At 45.5% G+C, this 13,395-nt stretch overlaps 1 protein-coding gene across 5 annotated transcripts in view; it reads right to left on the reverse strand.

Annotated features, from left to right (window-relative positions):
- Positions 1-13,395, reverse strand: part of SFXN5 (sideroflexin 5) — a 97,849-nt gene that overhangs the window by 65,954 nt on the left and 18,500 nt on the right. For all 5 annotated transcript variants that reach the window (XM_065060185.1, XM_065060187.1, XM_065060184.1 and 2 more), the window contains exon 3: positions 10,902-10,979. In XM_065060185.1, the coding sequence (XP_064916257.1) occupies positions 10,902-10,979 (78 nt within the window). The remainder of the gene's footprint in view (positions 1-10,901; positions 10,980-13,395) is intronic.

A 13,395-nucleotide genomic window follows, 5' to 3' on the forward strand; every position in this document is an offset into this window, starting at 1 on the left:
TAGGAGGTCCAGCCCACACAAGAGGTTCTCATTGATATTATTTCACTTGTATTTCACTGTGCTTCCGAGATTTTTTAAATTGTTTTTAAGTTTACATGGTTATGGATGAAGATCTCAGAATCCCAGCCTGGTTGAGTTGAAGGGACCTCTGGAGATCATCCAGTCCAACCCACCTGCTAACGCAGGGTCACCAGAGCAGATCACACAGGTTGGTCCAGGCGGGTTTGAATGTCTCAGAGAAGGAGACTCCACAACCTCTCTGGGCAGCCTGGGCCAGGCTCTGGCACCCTCACCATGAAGAAGTTTCTCCTCATGTTCAGATGGAACCTCCTGTGTTTCAGTCTGTGCCTGTTGCCCTCACCCTGTCATTGGGCATCACTGAACAGAGTCTGGTCCATGCTCTTGACACCCACCCTGGAGATATTTATAAGCATGAATAAGATCTCCAAAACATTAATAAGATCTCCCAAGTGCCCACGGCATCACGCTCCCCAACACATCACCCTCTCTTCCAGCACCGCATTTTTCCATACTGCTTTCCTAGTGATTAAATGCATCTACAGTGGTCAGTCCACTCCAGGCAGCATCCCCAGAACCTCAGCAGGTGACACGGAAAGACATAAGAAATCTATTGTTAGTATTTCACTAAAACTAAACACCCGAGCCAAACACGAGGCAGTTGGGTGCAACCCGACAGAGCTACAACACGTTCTGCTTCGCTCTCCCCCAGGAGTGCGATCACTCATGCTGCGCGTGGCTTTCTCCCACTTCTCTCCAGCTTACGTCCCAAAATCCCACTTCTTGAAAAGTGATATTTAGCACAGAGACAAACGCACACCACAAGCTGAATGCACTGAGCAAGACTTACAGATTTACAGTGGTGGAATCCCAGAGTTTTTGGTCGCACGTTTAACGTCACCTGAATGTCGGTAAGCCTGGCTGATGTGCCTAATAGATGTTAAACCTGATGTCTGGCTTTACTAATGGACATGGAAAACAGGATAACATCACAAGGATTACAGAAGAGAGAAGGTCCAAGCTCAGCCCTTGGACCAGCAAATAGGCCACTTTCTGGCCAGGAAAAAGAAGCAGCAGGACAAGCGATAGATCTACGTTTTATCTACATTTTATCCTATCCTGCTAATAGATGTTAAACCTGATGTCTGGCTTTACTAATGGACATGGAAAACAGGTAACATCGGCACAGGCTGCCCAGGGCAGTGCTGGAGTCACCATCCCTGGAGGGGTTTAAAATACACAGAGATGAGGTTCTCAGGGACATGGGTCAGCGCCAGGGTGGGTTATAGTTGGATTTGATGGTCTTGAGGGGCTTTCCAACCAAAATGATTCCATGATTCTAACACAAACCACAGCCTACACTTGCTCCTCATAGGAAATCTCGCCCATGCGCCTTTTTTAGCCCTGCTCCTAATAATCTTTACATTAAAAAGGTTTGAGCTTGAAGAAGATAAAAGCTCAAATGACCCAATGCATGGGATAAATCACAAAGGATATCTATACATTTTCTGCCCTGCGCCTGGCACTAAAATAAGTCAAAGAAGCACCAGAAGCCACTGCCCCTCTCGGATGCCAATGGAAAACTCCTGCCCCATCTTAAGCATCGTTGATCACAGTGTCAGGAGCCGCTGCCCATCTGCAGGACCATAAAACCTTCAAAGACATCCAGATGGAGCAGAGCATGGGATGAGATAGCCCAAGATACTGGAAACCACAACCAATTCTAGAGCAATACACAGATTTACACAGACACACCCCCAAGTGGAGGTGGAAACAGAATCGAGTCCCAACTCATAAAAATACATAGCACTTAAATAACACTTTGCGGCTTCGCAGCACCCAATAAACGTTAATTAATCTTCCCAGCGTTCTACTGGAAAAACTTGAGCAGAGTAAGAGGCACTCTCAGAAAACCATGACTTGCACCAGGGCTGGAGAAGGACTTAGATGCCATCACATGGCTTAAAGTCCAGCTTTGGAAACCAGCCTTGCTAATCCAACTAGGTTGCCCGAGATCAGATCTGTTTCAGCTTATTTTAGCCACACGGAGCTTGCAAACCTAATCTGATTTGTAATCTAGGCATGAATTTGGATGAACTCTCTTAATCCTCAAATGATGAGATGAAGCGAAGTGGGTTTGTAACAGAGTAAGAGCAACCAAAGTTGCATTTAGTGTGGTTTATTTAAGGTGCATTAACCTGCTGCCCAAGCTCCCTGGGTGCCTTTTTTCATCTGATAGTCTGGAAACGATGCCTAAGATGTTTAACCCATTTTAGCATCACAAGGATTACAGAGGAGAGAAGGTCCAAGCTCAGCCCTTGGACCAGCAAATAGGCCACTTTCTGACCAGGAAAAAGAAGCAGCAGGACAAGCGATAGATCTTCGTTTTATCTACATTTTATCCTATCCTGCAAGAGACCGGAGGGGGGAAAAAACAATACAGTTTACTGCAAATGGACCTCTTCGCTCTTCATCAACACTGTTAAGAAAAGCTATTATTCTCCAAAAGGGATGCTGTTTAGACTCTGATAGATTCATTGTTCTCTGCTGTGTCTGGGACAGCGTGAGCGGCTCTTCCCGCTGCTAACATGATTGAAGGCAGAACACAGTAATAAATATATGCCCATTAAGCCGGTGAGCCTCTTTGCACTTCACTGATACTAATGGGGAAGAAATGAAACAGTTTCAAAACAGCGAGTTGCCAAAAAACCCGCATTTGGAAAGGCTGAGGAGTGAGAAGTCACAAGTGACACGCGGCGGTTCGTGCTCCGCCAACGCGCGCGGGAAGGGGCTGCCTGGAGAACAGCAAGTGTCTGTCTCCAAGGGACAAGCTCAAAAAGCTGCATTTTCTCTTTTACCCTCTCACTACGCTTCCATTTATTTTTAATAGTTCTATTTATTTTTTCTTATTATTTTTACTTTTCCTCCTTGTGCAGACAGGGGGAAGGTTTCAGGGTGGAGCTTCTAAGGGTATGAAATGGGGTAATGGAGACATCCCCTCGCTATCTTGATTTCTAACAAATAGATATACACGCACCTGTAAGTCAACATGCAGTTAAATGAACAGACCGATAAATCTAGGGACCTGTGTTGGACTAAATGACCTCCTGAGGTCTCCTCCAACCTGAATCAGCCTCTGATCCTACAGCAAAGATCCAGATGGATCAAAAATCTAAATACCTGGTGTCTCAGAGCTGCGAGGATTTCAGTCAGCAAGTGATCCACAGCTCGAGGTGTTTAGTCTTGGTCTTAAGAGACCTGGATTCATTTCCTACCTCTATCACCAGCTTATCTGCAGCAGCTTGAGCTGGTTGATATTTATGGTCCCAACATCCCTCCCCATCTCAGGCAACAGAGAGTGGCCAAAAAATAATACAGAGAGCTGCTCAAGTCCAGCAAAACCAAAGCATTTGGGGAGTGGGGGAAGGGAGCTGTAGTTTGTATTATATTAAGATCAGCTCTCTGAACCAGCTGTGCCAGCAAGGAGGTGGGAACACATGGCCGGGAGGAGAGGAGGCAGAGCCGCGGCAGCGCCGAGCTGCTCACGCTGCCATGGCATCACACCTTCCCTTCCAATAATCCGGGCACAGAACAAATTTGCACCAGTTCACACCCAGAGTTCAAGGAATGAGAAATTTAATGGGTACCGTCTATATTGTGGGCGCGTGTTTAAGGACGGAGGCATCACCGCCAGACTAACGGCCGTGTATGTACGAGGTATTTAGTTAATTATCCGGGTTTTTAAACCTCTTATTGGCATTAAAAAATAAAAAGCTTGCACAGAAAAAAGCATCACTCACTGGTGAGAGTCCTTGCTCAGACGCTCCTGCTGTTTGGTGGCTCTTTACCTCTCTCTGCTGGCAGGACCATGGGGAGAAGCCGGGGTACGAGCCAGAGATCAGGACCAAAGGACAGAGGGGAGGAAGATGAGGACAATGACCATTCATCACTGTATTTCTCAGAGTGAATTCTACTTCTCGTGTAGACACGAAGTTTTTAGGACAGAGTGGTGTGAACCTACAAATGGGGCAAAGCAGGACCCTGGTCCTAACTTGCTCATCAGCCTGATATCGCTCCAAATATTGAATATCAATCCAAATATCAGCCTAGGCTGCAGCTCCTCAATATCTGCAGCATTACTAAGCTGATAAGCAAATTATATTAGGCTGATAGCAGCGATTTCTACCCCAGTTTCAAAGGCAAAAATGATTCAGCACACAACAGAAAGGACCCGTTCTGCTGGGCATGCAAGCCCGTGTAGTTCAAGCAGAGAATTATTGCAGGGAATCCTAGCTAAGAATATAAAAATATAAGCCATTTGGGGGAAAAGCTGGAAGATAAGAGCAATTTGAAGTTCATCATTAAATCTCCCCAACTCTAATACCTTACTACAATCTTGCCAAGGCAGATCTTTGGTGCCTGAACACCAGCATCCAACGTCCATCAGCCTTTCAAAGGGCTTTTCTGCAGCGCCGAGCACAAAAATCCCAGGAAAAAAGCAGCTGTGTTGTAAAACGGGAGCGATTTCCATCTCTCTGTGTCTGATAGCCGCTGAGTACTGCTTCTCTTTAACTTTTACCACTGCTGACATGCCAGCGTCAATCTGTTCCTCCAATCTGTGCTGGTCTGTTGGGCAGGTTGGGAAAGGGACTCACACACACACAGGACACAACGCTGCAGAATTAGGGAAAGAAGCCTGAGGATAAAGGACAAAAGCCACATCATTACACCCTGCAGTTGGGTTTAAGCTTAAACCTCAGTGTCAACACTCCCGAGAAAACATCTGTTTTTAAGCAAGCCGGCTCGTCACACTTATTTATCAGGCTGATATGTTGCCACCCCTGTTTTTATACAAGTGTTCCCTCAAATGAAACCGTTTTCCTCCAGCGGAGATTCCCTCCGGGAGGCAGTTTGGGGAATTGCCTGCCCTGTTTAGAATTGGATACGTTACAGTCTATACCTTCTGCTGCAAATTGGCTCCCGGTGCACCCATGTGGATCATTTTCACCTGCGCACCCGCACGTCGCACCAACCACCGGAGCCGCGTGCGAAGGGCCGGATTCTGCCAACCCCGGGAGCCGCCCGTGGAAACCACCAGTAAAAACGGTAAGGGATGGAAGTCAAAGAGGTGGCCTAAGTATAACAAGAGAGCACTGAGTGAGGAGCACGAAGTGCAAAGAACATATGAACAAGAGGAAGGAATCATCCTAGGAGGGCAATAATACAACAGTAGAATCATAGCATTATTTTGGTTGAAAGAGACCCTTCAAGATCATGGAGCCCAAACATAACCCACCCCTGGCACTGCCCCATGTCCCTGAGAACCTCATGTCTGTCTGTCCACCCCTCCAGGGACGGTGACTCCAGCACTGCCCTGGGCAGCCTGTTCCAATGCCCCACAGCCCTTTGGGGAAGAAATTGTTCCCACATCCAACCTCAACCTCCCCTGGCGCAACTTGAGGCTGTTTCCTCTGCTCCTGGCGCTTGTTCCTGGGGAGCAGAGCCCGACCCCCCTGGCTCCAAGCTCCTTTCAGGCAGTTCAGAGATCAGAAGGTCTCCCCTCAGCTCCTGTTCTCCAGCTGAACCCCCCAGGTCCCTCAGCCGCTCCATCACACTTGTGCTCCAGCCCCTCACCAGCTCCGTTCCCTTCTCTCCACTCGCTCCAGCACCTCAAGGCCTTTCTTGGCCTGAGGGTCCCAAACCGAACACAGGATTCGAGGTTTGGCCTCCCCAGTGCCCAGCACAGGGGACGGTCAAGTAGCTACGGAGCTGGAAAAGACAGGACATAAATGACAACTGAACCAGTTTCTACCATCCACATGAATCCTACGCATTTCCTTCCTTCTCCCTTTTTAAGGCTCCAACTGATTTCTGGCTTCCTCTGGGATGGGGAGACAAGTGGACACGCACCATCAGACGACACATGAGCGCTTCAAACACAGTTACCCTCAAGGGACAGACGTGGATGGACAAGGTCGCCCAACAGAACCAAGCAACAGGAACTTTAAGCTCACCTCTTCTCTTCAGGTTTTCACAGCAAAATTTTGCACGTATAAACCATTATAAGAAACAGTCGCTTCTTCACAGAATCACAGAATGGACTGGGTTGGAAAAGACCTCAGGGATCATCAAATCCAACCCTTGGTCCAACTCCAGTCCATTGACTAGATCATGGCACTAAGTCCAACAAACAGTTCTGGAGTTCAACCACCCCAGTCCCACACCAGGAGACCAAACCTCCTTTGGGGTTCAGAGCATTTGTTCTCCGAGCACGTTATTATAAAATATCTAACCCTAACAACCAAGACACCAGAAATACACCCCGAATGGGCACACTACCAAGAATATCTTGTTATCTTGAGAAAAATAATGAAATTCTAAAAGGCAATCAGAGAGGGAGCTTAAGTACAGTATAGGGTATTTCCACCATACTGAAGGGTTTTGGTTGGTGGGGTTTTAATAAGTGGAATTGGAGCCAGTCAACTTAATATCTAATAAAAATGACATCTTCATATCTAATGAAAACCACGCCTGGCTCTCGAACATGCAAAGAAAAATTCGAGTAAATAAGCGAAGCCGAAGAAGTTGAGTTTGGAACACGTTTTCTTGCTCAAATACACAGCACTGAATAAATCCTTATCAAGCAGCTATTTGTTCTCTGCTTTGCCGAGCACATAATTGATACACCCATGACAAAAATCATGTTTTTAAAACATTTTTCTAATGTAGGAAAAGCCCCTCTCGTTTCCCTCAATAAAAAGCTATCAGCAGGCGAGCAGCTATTGACAGCTGAGAGATCGATTCTTCATTTCTGCTAATGACACCCAAGAAATAGGTTTTTACCACCTTGAGTTAATTGTCGTTTTCCCAAGCGGTGAAATTCAAGAGGAGCTGCTGGATGATCAGGAGAGACCGGAAAGTGGAAGAGATGTAGGTGTTGGCAGCACTGGTGCCCAAGAACCAACTCATAACCGGAGCCAAGCCGCATTCATTCTGGAAATGAGCTTGGAAATGGTCATGGGGAACTGGAACAAAGTACAATTATGGCTCTTCGGAGATTTTTTCTTTAGAAGATTATGCCTCTTTAGGGTTTTTTTCTTCTTTACATAGTCCATCATTGTTCCATTTCAGCTCATTTTGAAAAATCTGCTCTGAAAATGCAGAAGAGAAAGAGTCGTTCTGCAAGAACCCTGTCAAGAAGATAAGTGTGGAGGAGATACTTGACGTTTCATAGCTCTAGGCTTTTATATTTTCCATTTTTCATGTGGTGAAACCATTTCAGCGAGCGATATAGATTGTGCTGAGCTGTTGTGATGCTTTCAGCTACTGCCTGCCATCCCTCATGAGAACCACGGATTTCTGAATGAGGAGAAGAAAAAAGGGATTTGAACACTGTCAAACACGCCGCACCACAAAAGTGGATCAGTCAGGAGCTTAGTGACACAACTCTGTCAAAACAACTTGTCTTCTTGATCTCAAAGACGATATTTGGGGGGGGTGTTGGGTTCTTAGAAAGCCGATGCATTAAAACTCTGTCCAAGCTGCTATTTTTAAAGGTTTCTAAGGTGATCATGATTTTAATTCTGATTATAAAGCCTAGAAGACCATCCCGGAATCTCTTCTACACAGTCCAGGTTACAAGGGCAGCAACTGCGTCTTGGTTGGTCTCTTCACAGAATCCCAGAATGTCAGGGGTTGAAGGGCCCTGGAAAGCTCATCCAGTGCAATCCCCCCATGGAGCAGGAACACCCAGATGAGGTTACACAGGAAGGTGTCCAGGTGGGTTGGAATGTCTGCACAGAAGGAGACTCCACAACCTCCCTGGGCAGCCTGGGCCAGGCTCCGGCACCCTCACTGGGAACAAGTTTCTTCTCAAATTTAATTGGAACCTCTTGTGTTCCAGTTTGAACCCATTGCCCCTTGTCCTACTATTGGTTGACACTGAGAAGAGCCTGGCTCTTCTCCCCAGGAACAAGCGCCAGGAGCAGAGGAAACGGCCTCAAGTTGCACCAGGGGAGGTTGAGGGTGGATGTGGGAACAATTTCTTCCCCAAAGGGCTGTGGGGCATTGGAACAGGCTGCCCAGGGCAGTGCTGGAGTCACCAGCCCTGGAGGGCTGGACAGACGGACATGAGGTTCTCAGGACATGGGGCAGTGCCAGGGGTGGAGGAATGGTTGGACTCCATGATCTTGAGGGTCTCTTCCAACCAAAATGATTCTGTTCAATGATTCTATCTCTAAGAGGCTCTACCAACCCAACCTGAATCAGCTCTTCAACAAAGAAGACCAAGTTGAGCGCTTCTCTCTTCAGCATCACAAAGTTCTCCCCAGCCTTTCTGATGAGCAATAATAACGAATTAGCCTCTCTTGGATATAATTACGTTACAACAACAGATGAGACAAGTCCCTCCTCCAGCATACACTTGTTGGTCACAGAGAACACGAGAGGGGTTGAAACAATAAAAAATCAGTCAAAAAAATGAAATTACCTCTCATCTGCTGGTCTTCTGCCATCAGTGCATCGAGAGGTGTGTGCAACACTCAGTTATTGGCCACGTAAAACATCAGAGGGCTCAGTCTTTTATTCCAACATCAAGTGGGCACCTCACCATCCAGGCCCTTTCCTGAACTAGCACTAGAACAACTGCTAATTGTTAATGCCTCGTAAGCAGAGCCCATCTAGAAGCCATTGAAATGGTAAACGTAGCTGGAGGAAAGCAAAAATGTGTTGCCCAGGCATCTTTCACTCACTAATAGAAAATTTGAGGTGGTTTCTAGGCAAGCGAGATGTTTCGCCTCCCCTGACGCAACCAACCAGCACATGGTGTGTTCTGCAAACGCACCAGTAATTAATGGGACACAGCTGTGTATATCTGGCATGTAATGAAAGCCCGTTTTCATACAGGTAGAATCACAGAATGGATGATTTACGATTCTATCTTCACCCTTTTTAGAGGGGTTGCAGTTCCCTGGGTGAACATTCCAGCCCCACAGCCTTGGTGGGATCTACCCAGCGCTTACTCACCTCTCCCTGTCCTTCGGTTTGGTTTAATTAATGTAGCAAAGCACAGTTAAACAACGAGCACATGCTGCAATTCCACCCCAGCCTCCTCCTGGGAGAGCTACTTTCTCCTACAGCCAGCAAAACTACATCAACCCCTCCAAAATAACCAACACCATGATCAAAGAGAAGCGCGTCAAGATTTTGCTACAAAAAAAATAGTATTTTTTACACCAGTGTACCAACATTTCTCTGGGAAAGGCATTTTTGGCATCATTTTTTCTCTCCTCCTCCACCCCACACCTTTCTTTATACCTTTCTTTATATTTAAAGCCCTGCAAGGTGCAGAACAAGGTTCCCCTCCTGCATGTGCCGTCATGACTGAGGGGAACGAGAAAGACACGCTACTTCTGTTTGTGCTCTCTCAACGCAATTCTGAGCCAGCTCTGGGTGTTTCCGAGGTTTCTCACTGCATAAAACCCCAAATGTGGGTCAAAAGCCTGCGTGGTTTGCCACGGCGGATGACTTGTGTTTCATCTGCCCGAAGGCAGATGGGAACTGAGTCATTTGCTGCTGCATCATGCTTCGCTTTTCTCCTTCCCTCAACCCCGGTTGCTTTTTAATTCGCATTAGATTAAGGTTGAAAGAATAATACAGTGACAGGAGGATAAACTATCGCAGGTGAACGGGAAAAAGGAAATACAGGAGTTATTTGACTTGCAGAGTGTGGGAGATGAGCACACTACCACTTCCGTCACCATTTAGTTGGGAGGACGTTTAGCACAGCTGCTTCTTATAACCCCTAAAACACATTGCCTATCAATTAATGCTGGTTTTTATATGACATTTAATTACATAGGGCTGAAGGGTTTTGTGCTAGACGCACAAACACGCACCACAAAAAAACCTGTGTCGGTGTTGTGGTCGAGTGTCAGTACAGGGACAGATAAGGAACAGAGTTGAGGATAAAACCCACCAGGGAAAAAGATGCTGATTTTTGTTTTGTGTGACTGATTTGGAGGTAAAAGGCTGAAAAAGCAGCTTAGCCCCTCAAAGAGCAGCCCTACTTATGTCTGCTTTCACAAGATTTCTGCGTTCATATAGACAAATCACAGAGAAAAGTCTAGAAAACAGGACTGATGGGGGCTCGGAGATCACCCAGCCCAGCCCAAAGCACAGCAATTTGACCAAAAATGACCCTTTTCTCAGCCTAAACGCCGCTAAGACCTTCCCACCAATGGGGTTTCCACAAGCTCCCTCACCTTCCGTCCCAAGAGCAGGAGCATCACCCAACAAAAAGTGTCATTACTGATGCTACCAACCACAACACAAGGACATACGAGGGGTTATACACGCCCCAAATAGCATCAATTTCAGTGGAAAAATGGCCATTATTAGAACTAAAAGGAAGATGGTAGGAGAGGGGGTTGATGCATCACAGCTGCTGGTACGAGGAAGGACAGACAGAAAGGTTTCCTTCAGCTAAAAAATAAAATTACTTATTATTTTAATTGCACAAGCACATTTCGCAACGGAAAGGGAAGAAACAGCATTGGCCAAAGGTCATCAATAACTTTGCAAGTCAGAAACCGCAAACTTTCTACTTATATTAAATAAAATATGTGTGTTTGTATCGCAAGCTCCTCGTTATCACTTCTGCTCAGCAACACTTATAACATGGGAACTTCAGAACAACCCAAATTCACTTTAACACCCCAGCAGTTGAGTCGCAAGGGACTAGAAGTCAACGACCAACTGAACAGAGCCAGGACCTGATTTTACCCATAGAGATACCAAAGAAAGACTAAAATGTCACCTCAACCTCCCTCCTTTAGACTGCAGGACAATGCAGAAATTTAACCAAAGCTGGTTTTTCCTCTTACCTCTTTGTTGGTGACTCCAGGGGGCAAAGTCCCATGTTTGTAATCCTCCAAGAGCTGCACGGCTTCCTTCAGACGGCTCTGCAAGTTAAACAACGGTTTGAAACTCAATTGTTTTATTGAAGGCAATGAATTTAAACCATAGAATTATACCTTTTCATGCAAGCCCCATGATGGGTCCTCTTACCCATATGATATAAAAAAATAGGATGTACAGACACTTGTTTTGCTGGTTGCCCAGCCCTGTTCTCTTGTATCTAACTACAAAAGTGATACAGAGGAAGAAACAGAAGAGAAAATACAAAACAACTTCCCCTCGTCTATAGAAGACAACATAAAAAACTTGTGAGTCTTCAGCGTGATACCGGAGATCTGATAAATCTCGGAGATGAATGAGTCGTTAAAGACAAAATAGACATATTAATGGATTTATTCAAGTGCAATGTGGATTTATTAATCGATATATTCGGGTGCAACGTGGAATGTCTATCTAAGACATTGGTGTCACCCCACGCCAGCTCTCAGGTTGGTGTCTCCCAGTGATGGCTACAAGGAAACCGCTTGGATTGAAGACCCAAATTTGCTCCTGTGTCCTCTCCCAGTACATGTGCTGGGGAGGTATCACTAAGTATGGCAGAAACCTGTGCATATTAAACATCACTACAAGGAACTTGGTACTCACTAAGAAATGGGTACGTTACAATGCAGCAGGTTTTGCCCCATAACGAAGAGCAGCTCCAGCGCATCCCGCATTGACCGGCGCACGAGACAACGCGACGACACCGCTTGGAAACGTTTAGGTTGAGATAACTTATTTGAAATACCATTACATTTTCATATTTCAAATTATTCTGTCGCGGAGATGAGGTTCTCAGGGACATGGGGCAGTGCCAGGGTTGGGTTAACCTTGGACTCGATGAGCTTGAGGGGCTTTTCCAACCAAAATGATTCCGTGATATTAAATACAGACCTTGGAGTGTCATTACACTGAACCACCAATCTGTGCTGCTTTGTTACACCCTCATTCAGACAGGGTTTTCACAACTGGTTGTGTTCTCTTAAAAATACCAAAATCAATCCTCAGTGCACTTAAAGTTAGAACCTGACTATCACTAGCCATTCAAACACTCGCATGGCTAAATAAAGATCTGCTTCACATTGTGAGAAAATAGAAGAATAAATACTTTTCGTGTGTTCAAGGGCTCACAAGAGCACTAATCTTTGCTACCAGCCTGTCAGAATCATCAGTTTACTCCCAGAACACTTATTCATATATATAGAAATATTAAGAAGTGTTCTGCAGTTGAAGCGAAGTTTAGGTATACATATCATACTTTAAAGAACTAAATATATAATAATTTCAAGAATATATATATTGTGTATATATACATACACTATAGTATGTATATATATATACACTATATGTATATATAGTCCATGTAATATATTTATTGAAATTTAAAAACCCATAGGGCAAAACTATACAGGGAGAAAGATTCGTCGATTAGTCCCAGCTAAAGAGGAAGAGGTCAGGACACAAAGAGTGGCTTCGGTGGGGTTAAATCTGCTTATCCAACCTCCAGAAAGCACCATATCGCCCAGTAAGGGCTCCCAAATATTTGAAGCCAAACAAATCCCTCAGCTGAACCTTTTCAAAAGCCTCCTGGCAGGTTCCCCATCATCCAGATGAGTAACGTCGCTCCAACATTCCTGCACCAGCTCGGTTGTTTTGGCAGCTTTTTCTAATATTAGCGCCAGAGGACGTTCTGGAAATACAGAATACTTGGTCTAAAATAACACACAGTGTGCCGGTGACTGATCTAAAGCCCCGTGGGTTTAATGTAATCGCATCAGTCGGTGCAAGCTCAGCTCTCACAAGCCTCCCGTAAACAAGATGCGCGTCCCCAGCTCATTACCCGCTCGCGTCCATGGGATCGGCGGCGGGGAAACTACTTTTCTCCCTTTCATGCCAACATCAAAGAGTATTTTGTTGTTTCCTTGGAAGCACCAGCAGTTACGCCAACCTGAAAGCGGCAATTAATGAATGACTATTGTCCTCAAAACATTCGGCACATGGGACATATGGAACCGTGGCGATCCCTTCACTCTGCAGAGCGAGCGGGTTGGGGTCGGATCCATGACTGTTTTTATGGTCCTGGTATTTTATATATCTTTAATATAAAATATATTAATATCTTGTATATTCTTGCATTCATTAGCATCTACTCATTGGAAGTGGAGAGTCTATGAAGATGCCAAATGCGGCTTAGCATCCGATAGGAACAAACTGCAAAGAAATTATATATTATTGGCAAAATATGTGCTCTGTTGGGTGCTCGTGCCAAGGCCAGTGCTAGCAGCCTAAAGTTCACAACCCTGTGTCACTATGCACATGAAATAAATGATAAATTCTCTGTTTTCCGCCCTATTTCTGGGGGTGTTGTTATGAAATTGGCTCCCTCGTTGACATACCCTGTGCCCTGTGCTCCAGGCCTGA

The sequence above is a fragment of the Columba livia genome, chromosome 4, assembly GCF_036013475.1.
Source record: "Columba livia isolate bColLiv1 breed racing homer chromosome 4, bColLiv1.pat.W.v2, whole genome shotgun sequence".
In the NCBI taxonomy this organism is placed as follows: domain Eukaryota; kingdom Metazoa; phylum Chordata; class Aves; order Columbiformes; family Columbidae; genus Columba; species Columba livia.